The following is a 12,439-nucleotide window of genomic DNA, read 5'->3' on the forward strand; positions in this document are numbered from 1 at the left end:
AACAAGTAGTTTTAGAGCATACCTCGGAGAGCTTGTCATTAACGTCTGCCATAAGAGCCTTTTCTTCTCCGGCAGCCTTCTCATTTTCTTCTGTTTCTACCTTTGCCAAATTTGCCTGCTCGAAAGATTCTTTAGAAAGCAGGTTCCAGTTATATTCACCATCTCCTCTGGAAATCATGGCACTGTAATCTCTTCTTCCCTTATTATGAGGTGTAGACTTTCCTTGACTTCGTTCTACACGCTCATTCCTACATTCTTTTGCGAAGTGACCGTTTTGTTGACAATTGTAGCACCTTACCTTTGACTTGTCGAACATTGGTCTTCCTCCGACAAACTTTCTACCGGTCTTATTCATAAACCTCTTCACCCTCCTTACAATCATGGCCATCTGCCATTGTAGCTCCATTTCTTCCATATCGTCAGCATCAATCTGATCGTAATCTTCATCCAACATAGCTGGATCAACAATCTTCCCTTGAATATAGTTCTCATAGGAAGCAATGAAAGAAGCATAGAGGCCAAACTACTCTTCAGCAGACTTGACACTCATAGGCATCTTGGAGTAGTTGTTGCTGGGAGCACTTGAAGAGCAACTACTCTTGCTTGCCTGGGGTTGAGAACCACTAGATCCAGCTGCTACATAGCAAACATCCCCATTTGTGTTAACTGACACATGCCCCTCATGTGATGAGTTGGGGCCCGACTCTCCCTTCGAGTAGTAAGCAGCCGATTCAGTCTTTGAGCCTGAGCTAGTGTTGACTTTAGCTCCATACATACTTGGATCTTGAACCTGATCCATAGATGTCTCCTTTCTTACCATGTTAAGCTCAAAGGTCCTGAGCTTGTTGACTGTCGTTTCGAGATCATAAGTGGGAAAGTCCTTGTCTTCCCTCATCAGCACAGTGTACATCTCCCATTTTGGTGGGAGAGCATCCAGAAGCTTCTCAACTATCTCTTCTTCTCTGTAAGAAATGGAATAGTTGCTCAGTTCAGTCATCAGATGATAATATCGAGTGATGATATCATCTAATGATTCATTCTTCAAATACTTGAAGACTGAGAACTGGGTCTTGAGCAGTTTTATTTTTGAAGCCCGGATTCCTACATTTCCTTCAAATCTGCTCTCAAGGGCTTCCCAAAGCTCCCTTGCTGAAGTGTACTTCCTAAAAGTATGAAGGATCTCCTGTGGAAGAGCCATGGTAATAGCAGCATGAGACTTGCTCTCAGCCTCATACATCTTCTTCTCTTCTTCTTCCATTTTACTATACTTCTTGATTTGGTCACGACCTTCATACTCCATAATTGGTGGAATATAACCATCCTGGATGCATACCCACATCTTCGCATCCTGGTATTTGACGTACTGTATGAACCGATCCTTCCATGCAACGAAATCGGTTCCCTTCAGCAATCTTGGGGCCTTGGTAGCCGACCCTGCTTCAACTTCCATCTTCACTAACTCAGAGATGTTGATCGACGACATCTTTTCCGAAAAGTAAGAAACCTGAAAAGTTAATTTTTTTTAAGTACTGTAGGCTAAGTTACGGATAACTTCGCTTGAAGTAGGCGAAGTTGTAGAGAACTTCGCTGAAGAACTTCGCTGATAACTCTGCTAATTAACTTCGCTGATTCTTAACTTCGCTTAAGGTAAGCGAACTTAGGAATGAGGCGAAGTTGTAGATAACTTCGCTGATACAGGCGAACTTGAGAAGGTAGGCGAAATTGTGGATAACTTCGCTTAACCTTATATCTTCGCCAAAACCCTACGTACAGTGACGACAACTTCGCCTGATGAACACGGACGTTTTTGAAGATCTGGAATCTGGATTTAACAAGGTTTTTGATGGTGTTTAGGCTTGAATACTGTGGTAGTAGGTAAGATTGACTTAGAAACACGAAAACACGTCCCGCGAATAGTCAAAACGGGACGAAATCTATACCCGCGTGAATATCCCGAACCTCACAATCGAGCAAATGCTCTGATACCAATTGTAGGTTCCCTGGACGGATCGCACGAGATATCGCGGTCTACTCAGGTGCGGAATCCCTGCGTAGATAGTTACGAGTATAGAACACAAACACACGAATACACGTAACACGTTATATATTAATAACCGAACACACGTGATATGAATCACTAATACAGACTCTCGTCAACTCGATCGACTCAAAACGACTAACTTAAACAACCAACCTAAACCAAGCCGTAAGCTTGTATTTATATACACGACAACTTCGCCTGATATGTTCAGGCGAAGTTGTCCATAACTTCGCTTGTTCAACAAGTTCGCCTAGGTGAACTTGTTGACAACTTCGCTTATACAAAAACATAAATATCATTACAGACTCGATTACAGACACTAGACTATGAACTACTGACATTTATGCACCAACAAAATATGTGTAAAAATATCTAAAAACTAGTTTATATGTGAAAGACATAAAAGGGGGGGGGGGTTTGGCTGGCCGATCGGAAGTTCATGGGCCCATTTTGGCCCAAGTTTCTGATTCTAAAGGCCCAAAAATGAAAAGCCCAGTCCAAATTTAGTTCGGGTTCGGTTTTTGGCGCGAAAAACTTATTGGGTGCGTTAAACAGCGCGAAAACGAGTGTTTTTTGACTAGTTTTGTGTAAAATTATAAAAACAAACTATATGTTTGTAAAAATCGAAAATATTTTTCACGGATCGCTTAAAACATTCCAATTAATTTTTTGGTAAGTCTTTTTCGGCTTAACGGATGATACAATGCTTGGTTTGTAAGTATCTTTCGCGTTTAAATCTATAGCGGGTAGTTAAACAAGCATGTTTTTGTTTAACTTGTTTGCTATCAAACTAAGGCCATATTACTAATATTTTAGCTTGTATAGATCGTATATCACTTATAGATGGCCCACCGGGATTTCTGGGTCATAACCCGACCCGTTTGGTTAATCGTTTGTTTGTTACACAAAAGGCGTTTATTTGCTTAATCGGTAAATACGTACTGAGGTGTACCTTGTTTTGGCTCAAATGTCACACGCCAGCCGACCTGCACCACCGCCGCTGCCCAACCACCAGCGCCTGTCCATCCACCGCCGCCGCCTGCCGGTGCCACCGCCACCTGTCTGCCGACTGCCGTCACTGACCAGCCGCTGTCCGCCGCTGCTGACTGCGCCTACAGCCGCTGCCGTACACCACCACCGCTGCCGTTGCTGTCGTGCACCGCCACCATTTTTTGTTGATCTCGTTATGTCACCTAGCTCGGTTCGTTAGCCTTCGGTGTCTCAACCGGTTATTTATTAACCGAGGTAAACTTAACTATATCGTTTGTTTAATTATATATTTATTGTTTGACGCACACTTGTATTGTCTGTAACCGGATCCTGTCGGGTTTAGTTTCGGTGCTGATTAATTGTATGCTTTCCGTTGCGTATAATTGTTAATTAATAAGATTAATTATTATTATCATGTTTATTGAACCGGTTTAAATAAACAAAATTTTAACTGATCACCACTGAAACCCAACAGTGGTATCAGAGCCTTGGTTACAACATACGAGTTGAATCCGGTAATTTTACCGGTTCTACATCATAAACTTCAAGGTAGTTGACGTTTTTGATCTAGATAAATTATTAGGGGAATTTTAGTCTGGTCAAAATTTTATTTATTTTATTTGACCAAAATAATGCCTGACTTATTTTTCGTTGAATATGTAAATCTGGCCCGACCTTGTTTGTGTGGTTGAATGATTTTTTATTTTGGCCATATGGATGGTTCAAAAGTTGTATTTATTTTACGGTTTTATTTTATTGGTTTTTGGCCACCTTGATGGTTCAAAATTGTAATAGATAGGGTTTAGTTTTTCATTACTTGTATTAGTGTAATTTTGTAATGAAGAAGACCCGAAGGAAAACCGAGGATAAGCTCATGGAGTTCTTGAAGTCAGTGGGAGTTACCAAAGATTACGGGATGCAATAAGAGGTCATCCTTGTGGTTGTTTTGTGTTGTGATCCCTTGACCCAATTGATCTTGTTAATAGGCTCTAGCAAGATCAATCACTAATCTTGACCATTTAAGATTTACATATTCTGTTTGCTATTTAGGTTGCTTGCTTGATTATAATAGGTTATAATACCACCAACCTAATACCAAATATATTAAAATAAATTAACCAATCAAGTTTTGCAAAATTAAACTATATTTAATTTCCCATAACTAATAACTTGATAGGTAAATCTATTAACTTAAAATTTGATGGTATTATCGCGACAAACTTAGTTTTAATAGGTTATATAAAACTAAGTGTTCTGAGAGATGAAATGGTTCATCAAGTTGTCTCGATCAATAAAGTAAAACTGGACTTTTACTCTATTCGGTAATATTTAAAATTAATCCCAATTTAAATCAATAGTCTATGCCATCCTAGTATAAGTCAAACTTGTGGCATACTGCGAAACTTCAAGTGTTTGGAGCTACAGCACCGCACTTGATTTCTAGCCTATCCCTTCAAGGTGAAAGGGTTTCGTTGACACATCCGGCTCTTTCACAAGTGACTATACTACGGCGACTATTACTTTACTCTCTTGTTACGTGCTACAGCTATCTGGAGAATATGGTGGGCATAGATGAGGCTAAACATATCTACTTAGGCAAATGTTGTCTTAATAGGCCTCATAAATGAGAGTTGTGCTCTATTCACAATTGGCAATCATTGTCTGTCTGCCTAACCACTTACTAATGTTGTGTGCTATAGCTGCCATTAGTAACTGGAAGCCAGATTCTCAAGTTCCTATTTACTAATGTTATTGGGTCATTAATAATAGGATTAAAACATCGAAAATACTAATAAAATTTACTTTTGCTTATTTAAACAGATGTCTACTGATAATAATTCCTCATTCACCCTCAAGGCTATCCTTGAGAAAGAAAAGTTGAATGGCACCAATTTCCCGCTGCTAATGATGCAGTTTTAAAGACGCAAAGTTTTTGGGTGCCATGATATTAGAAACTAGCTGTATGGTAATTGGTTATGTATACGAAGAAGATATGGAGTGTAATGCTGATGTTTTTAGGTTTGTATTAAAAAATTATCCGATCATGTAATGTATTTTACATACTTGTATTCAAAAATTAATGTTACTATCGATAAAGTTTATGGTATTATCTAAGTTAGAAGTATTTACTTGTATACCAAATGATAAATAAATATTTATAATTTATAATTTATCTAATACTTGAAAATGATTTGACTGATCCACCTGGTCCTATGGATATACCAGGTAACAATTGCGTTAGGGCTAATACCCTTATACGCCCCATACACAACCTTTTGATGCCTCATATGGATAAAGAGGAATGAGATACTCTTACTTTAATAATTGGTATTTGTAAAGTTAGTTTATTTTTGTTTGGATGATCGAAAATGTTTAAAACCATGAATGGGTTGATTGGTAAAACACAACAAAATTGAATATAACAACAGGTGGTATTCAGATGAAATGGTTAAGTTTTTTATTTAATCGTTACAAAATGTTGACAATTAGTTAGTTGTTGTAGTAACCACTGCTTCTTATGAATCTAAAAGCCGAATCCTCATTGCATCACGCAAACCGAACCTATACTGACCGAATACCCGTTGCAACGCACGGGCTCACCTACTAGTACATTAAAACATACTTTAATAAAATTCAAATCATAACATCCATTAAAAACAATTATGATGTCCAAGAGGTTATGGGATGTGGTGTCGACTTTTAAAATTTTAAATTAGGGAACGGGTACACTAGGTAGTACCACATATACCTTTTTATATTATGGAACATTACAACACATATTAAAGAGAGGACTATGGTTTTCGTCAATATAGTTTGTTCAATTTTGTTATTTCAGTCCAAAAATATAAAATTCGCTGTTTTTGTCCCTAAGGTGTCATTTACGTTGCAATTATCGGCCATAAGGTTTCGTTGTCATTGCGATTTTTGTCTCCGTTGTTTGTTAAAATCGGCTATTTCAATCAAAAATATTTTAACGAAGAGGACGAAAATTGCCTTGAAAATGAAACCTTAGAGCATTCACATTCTACCCATCAAATTATGTTATTGTGTTTTTTATAATTTAGGGAGTGGTTTAAGGTGTTGTGAGTAGAGTATAGAGAAAATGTAATGATTTTTCTGTATATTTAAAAAGTTTCTATAACACCATATAACTTTTTTAATATTTTTTAAAAGTGGTTATGAGTACGTGAGAGAGAAAATATAATGATAAATGTAGAGAAAAATATTATTTGACTGGACATATAAGAGAGAAAAACTGTTATTTTTAGTTTAATTTTGTTTTTGGAGATAGGGGAAGGGATGAAAATGCTCTTAGGGACGACAATAGCAAAGTTTTAAACTTTTGGACTTAAATGGAAAATATGAACAAACCACAGGGGCGAAAACCGCAGTTAACTATTTTTAGAATTAAAAACATAGTTAGATCACTAACATGGTAACATAGTTAGTAGGGATGAGCTTGGCACAATACACGTATCCATACCTATACCCAATTGTACCCATACCGAAAGTCAATAAAAATGTGTACCAATACCCATACCTAAATTTTCGACATGGTACGAGTATTTTGGTACGGTACTCGTTTGTGTACCACTTTGCTTTTTTATTTCCAAATCTCCAACAATTTTGAAAATGGTACCGGTCTGGTAACAAACAACCTGAATTAGTTCGGGTACTGGTATGAGAAAAGGTACATGACGAGTACCAAATTAGTACAAGTACCAAATAGGTTACCAATTTAACAATCAGATAGTATTGAAGAACCTTAATCCGATCGCTGGTTTTAAGTGATATGTTTGTTTGTTTGACTCTTGAATGTTACATTATTTAATATTGAAAAAAACCTGTGATACTTGTTCAACAATAATATTGTTGGAGCATTTATTTTATATATTAACTATGAAGAATCCTAATTAAACCCCTACATATTCGAATCAGGTACGCAATACCAAACGTACCCGTATTGCACCTGTACTCGTACCTGATTGCACCTGTACCGAAATTCAAGAAAAGTGAGTACCGATACTCGTACCGAATAGGCTAAATTGGTACCGGTACGGATATGGGTACGCGCATTGGTGCAGTACGGGTATTTGGGACAAAATGCTCATCCCAAATAGTCAGTTCCCGAAATTTTTGCCTTTTCTACCCGAGATGTTTTGAATCTTATAAGCATTACCGATTACCAAAAAAGAAACCGAAAGTGTTTTACCCGATTTGTCTAACGACGAATTGGTGTCTTTGGAAAACGAGGAACAGGGTGATATTTGATGAGTCACCGGCAAATGTTCAAAATGCTTTAGGCAAATAAAGGCGTTAAGTTTTTTGTGGGTTAGTAATTGAGCGAAGTACTTGGGATTAACATAGGAGAGATGGAGGGTGTTTGACATTGATATTTTGTAACGGGTTGTCAGTTGTGGGTGGGCTATGTGGACACATATGTGCGGGCTAGAATCTTGCTAGGCTGTCTTCTACGTTGTTAATAAACTAGTTCTTCTACTCGGCGCAACACAGCTAACAAAACTCCAGCGTTGAAACCCAGGCGTTGGTAAAACCCGAGTCGATACGAATTTGGTCATTATCGGTTACGTTCGTTAGGTAAGTTTTGAGCGTTAAAGCTCAAAAAATTAATTCGTCAAATTAACATATAAAAAGATTCATATATTAAAAAACAAAATATTTAAAACGATGTTTATTTTGTCGGCTAACCTGGGCGGTGTAAAACACAAGCGTTGTTGGTCTCGGCCATTGTGGCAGTAATTCGACACGAATTCGGTCGATTTTGATTACGCTTTGTTACGGTACTGGAGCTAAAAAATATAAATATGAAGTGGATATGGCCAATGGGGTGTTTTTTTTGGGGGGGGGGGGGGGGTGGAGGACCTCAGACGATAAACTTGTGTGATGGTAAAACTCGAGCGTTGTCAGTCACAGACGTTGAGGCGGCGAGTATACTCGAATTTAGTCGGTTTCCGTCATCTTCGTTATGGTACCGGAACTAAAACAAAAAAAATATTGACATTTGATCGGTTTCCTTTACGCTCGTTATGGTAACTTAACTAAAAAAACAACCCACCAAATTCGCTGACGGTGCCGCCAAGTGATCCAATATATAGGACACTTGCGGCACCAAAATTATAGTTTATATATAGTAGTAATTTCTTTGATTGGCCGTTAAAAAATGTGTTTAAACCCGTCATGACACAACTTTAAACAAGTCGATCCGTTTAACTTACCAGGTCGATATCACTTTTATTTTAATATTATTATGAAAAAGTAACTTATATATTGAACATTTTGGAAAATAAAAATACAAATATCGGAATATGCCATAATCTTTTTTTTTTTTTTCAGACAAGGTAAAAGTAATGTAATTTATGCAATAGATTTGTATTGTAAGTTTTGTTCGACGTTAAATACAGAATGAATATTCATAAAGGCATCAATGATTTGAATAATTAAATTCTTTAGCGCTGAATGTGGAGAGCACTGATTCACCAAATATAATCCCTCGTTTTCCATTCTCGCTGCTATATCTCACCTTTTAATATTGAGTGTTTTTTTTTTAGCTTTACCATAGCAATGCCGTGTTAATTTGCTGGCTATCTTACCGCATAAACATTTTATTACGGGTCCGATTCGTATATATCAGGTCGGTTTTTAGCACTTTTATGCGTTATTGAAGATGAGTTGTTTTTCTTGCATAAAATTTTGCTCCGAAGATGTCAAAAGTTACGATGATGATGATATAGCATACGTTACTGTTGCAGGTTTGAAAATTAAATCATACATTACACTTGACACGCTATACTTTACGCTTTAATTTGGTTTGTTCATGTTTGTTGTCCCTATAGGAGATGGTACTTGGGGAAATATTATACAAAAGGATGTTACCAGTAAGCAAATAGATATCCGAATTTTTCATATAGTTGCTATCAATATCTGAATCTGTATTTGAAATTTCGGATCTTGATTCGCCTCGAATGTCCAAATTATTGAAAATAAAAATTATTATTATTTATTAAACTTTTAAACAAATATTACATAATTTTTTAAAAATATATTTTGGATATCTGAAATAAACGAAAATTATCACAAATATCCGAACCTTATCAGAAATGTCCGAACTTTCAAATTAATGTTTACTATTTTCTAATTTTATAAAATACCACCGAAAATTCGGATATCATAATTTTCGGATATTTGAGGTTCTGAATTTAGGATAATTTGAGGTCTGTTTGGGATTCAGATTTTATTCACAACCCTACTCATATGCACATAACTCAACGTTTAGGTTATTGTTTCAGATTTTTGAACTGACAATATTATGTTGGTGTATAGATGAGAAACAGTTTAGTAGTCAAAGGGCTAATGAGGCGCATTCTTTTACGCTTAACGAGCTCGCTATCACAACACAAAATTTCAAGGATGCTAATTTGATTGGAGAAGGTGGATTTGGAAGAGTTTACAAGGGCCAATTAGTTTCAGGGAAAGTAAGTTGTATTGTTACTATGATCATAAGCATTCTGTTTATATAATTATTGAGTTAACTATTGAATTTGATTCACAGATGGTTGCTGTAAAGCAGCTCAATCTTAATGGCTTTCAAGGGGACCGGGAGTTCATAGTGGAGGTCCTTATGTTGAGTCTATTACAACATTCAAACCTTGTTACTTTGACAGGTTATTGTGCACATGGAGATCAAAGACTATTGGTTTATGAGTACATGTCACGTGGCAGCCTGGAAAATCATCTTTTTGGTAGGTCTTATTGATACAGTTGATTTCTTTTAAATGCATAATATGATTGTTATATGAACTAATTACTAATCCTATTAGAATATGTTTTTATAACATAGAAATGTTGCCTTAAAGATTAGGTCAATTCATACATTGGGTGCCTCATTGTGTTTGTGTTTTTAGGCTATTTTTGAATGCTAATTTGTTAACCCTTTGACGTATTGGCCACAAAAATCTTAAAAGATTCTGATCAACAGTGCAATCTTATTGCATGGATCAATTTTGAAGTTAAACTGAATTTCAGTGTTTGAGATTTTGATGATTGTTTAGTTTCAGTTTGGTTTTCCGTTTGGGCTTGAATTTTTTTTGTCCTAAATATTAAATTTTAACAAACATCTTTTTTTTAAATAATAATTAATTTTTATTCATTAGGGCTAAAATATCTCGGATCCACTCTTTATTATATTCTTTTAAATTACTCAAAATTCAAAATTAGAAAATGAAAATCTACAAGCTCTGTTTAGTATTTTTTATTTTAGTTACACACAAAACCGAAATTAACCAATTTTCTTAAATTAACATGATATGTTGAATTTTCAGATCTAAAGCCTATTCAGGAGCCCCTAGATTGGAACACGAGACTAAAAATTGCTATTGGTGCGGCTCGTGGCCTCGAGCATCTCCATTGCAAAGCTAATCCACCAGTAATATATCGTGATTTAAAGTCTTCAAACATATTATTGGATAATGACTTCAATCCAAAGCTTTCAGACTTTGGGCTTGCTAAAATGGGGCCTGTTGGCGATGACACACACGTGTCAACACGTGTTATGGGTACATATGGTTATTGTGCTCCTGAATATGCAATGAGTGGGAAATTAACTGTAAAGTCCGATATATATAGCTTTGGTGTCGTTTTATTGGAGCTTGTTAGCGGTAGGAAGGCTATTTCGACCAAGAAACATCCCGGAGAGAAAAATTTAGTTCCTTGGGTGAGTTGACTTTTTTTTAATTGCGGGTCTGGCCAAACTTCACCTTGAAGCGGGCCATTTTTATCATGGCTCTGGTAAAAAAATGCATTATTGTGTGTATGAAACAAAAAAAGCAAACCAAAAAAAAAAAAGATGTTTTTTATAGGTGTTTGTAAAGACTAAAGACTGAACTTTTCTTTCGGTTTTGGTTTTCAATGTAATAAAAAACCAAAAAAATTGAACCGAAGAGAAACTAACAGATTTTTATTTTAGGTGTAAGTAATTTTTAAGAGTTTTGTAAATAGTGTAGTCCAGATGTATAATAATTAATTGGTTATTTATTAAAAAATAGTTTCGGTTCAAGTTTATTACTTTTAGCCAATTTAAATTTGACCAAAAATTTCTAGTTGGAAGCCAAAACCAAAACCGAACGGTTTTTAAAAACCAAAAGTTCGGATTTTAATTCGTTTTTAGCCCAAAAACTGTCCCATTGACCCTTATTAATAATAACGAAACTTGACTTTTGGTGATGTTTGATCCGCTCACAAGCAATGGGTTAAAGTTGTTTCTTTCATTAAAGCATTTGAACTTTTGCAGTCGCGACCTTTTTTGAAAGACCCTAAGAAGTTTGTTCAATTGGTGGACCCGCTACTGCATGGTCAATTCTCCTTGCGTTCAGTGCACCATGTGGTTACAATAGTTGCAATGTGTCTTCAGGAGGAAGCAAACTCCCGGCCCTTGATTAGTGATATTGTTGACGCATTCAAGTTTTTAGCTTCTCAAGTGAAATGTTCGGATACCAAAAAAAGTTTAATCGTTGACTCGCAACCATCACCGTCAAAACATGATGAGTTCGATGCTCGTGACCCGCCTACATGATTATTATTATTTTTTTTTTGCTAATGAGGTTGCACCATAAGTTATTTTTGCCAAAATGATTTGCTAGTTGCTACAAACATAAGACAAGGATATTTAATGATTATTTATTGTTTATATTATATTGATTCATTCGCATCCTGCTGCAGGAATTGTACTACGTTCCTACTATGCGGGAAAGTTCATATATCATTTATATGATGTTAGTTAATATTTCTTTTCTTGGTTGTTCAACATTTTATTCGATGAGTTTGATCTCATTTAGTTGACACCAATAAAGATAAAAACATGGCTGAATGGTACATGCCTTGGAAAACTAGTTTTTGATTGGATGTATTACTGATTAGAGAAAAATATGTTAAGTGCATTGTTAGTCTTACTATCCCCAGCAACACGGCTTACATGTTCCTCCAGTTTGTTCGCTATTAACAAAGAGAAGAGACCGTGTTTTCGGGGGCTGATTCACAAAAATCCGACCGCTTCATTTGTGTTTCATCCAGTTTGCTAACTATCGAAAGTTCGAAACCGTCAAAAAGAAGGTATATTTTCGGATATATATTTATTTTATATAATATGAGCATTCTTATTTTATTATTAAATAAGTTATATTTTTGTATTAAATAAGTTAACAAGAATTAAATTGTATTGTTGAGTTCATAAGACAAACTAATAACATTTATCGGAATCCCCCATTGTATTTATATAAGTATATTATTATCATCACAAGTTATGATAATCTAAAAAGCTTGCTATCACAAATTCACAGGGTTTTATAAAACCCAACCGTTAACCGCATAAAAGCAAACAGGATAACATAACCG

The 12,439-nt window shown here is 35.9% G+C and overlaps 1 protein-coding gene across 1 annotated transcript; it reads left to right on the forward strand.

Moving 5' to 3' along the window:
• Positions 1-8,717: 8,717 nt before the first annotated feature.
• Positions 8,718-11,621, forward strand: LOC143585654 (putative serine/threonine-protein kinase PBL21). Its single transcript, XM_077067401.1, has 5 exons — positions 8,718-8,802; positions 9,374-9,525; positions 9,603-9,792; positions 10,372-10,763; positions 11,340-11,621. Exons 1-5 carry the CDS (start codon positions 8,718-8,720, stop codon positions 11,619-11,621), a joined length of 1,101 nt encoding a protein of 366 aa, XP_076923516.1.
• Positions 11,622-12,439: the final 818 nt, after the last annotated feature.

The sequence above is a fragment of the Bidens hawaiensis genome, unplaced genomic scaffold (genome assembly GCF_021521415.1).
Source record: "Bidens hawaiensis isolate Kalapana, Puna unplaced genomic scaffold, B.hawaiensis_p1.1 tig00033942_1, whole genome shotgun sequence".
In the NCBI taxonomy this organism is placed as follows: domain Eukaryota; kingdom Viridiplantae; phylum Streptophyta; class Magnoliopsida; order Asterales; family Asteraceae; genus Bidens; species Bidens hawaiensis.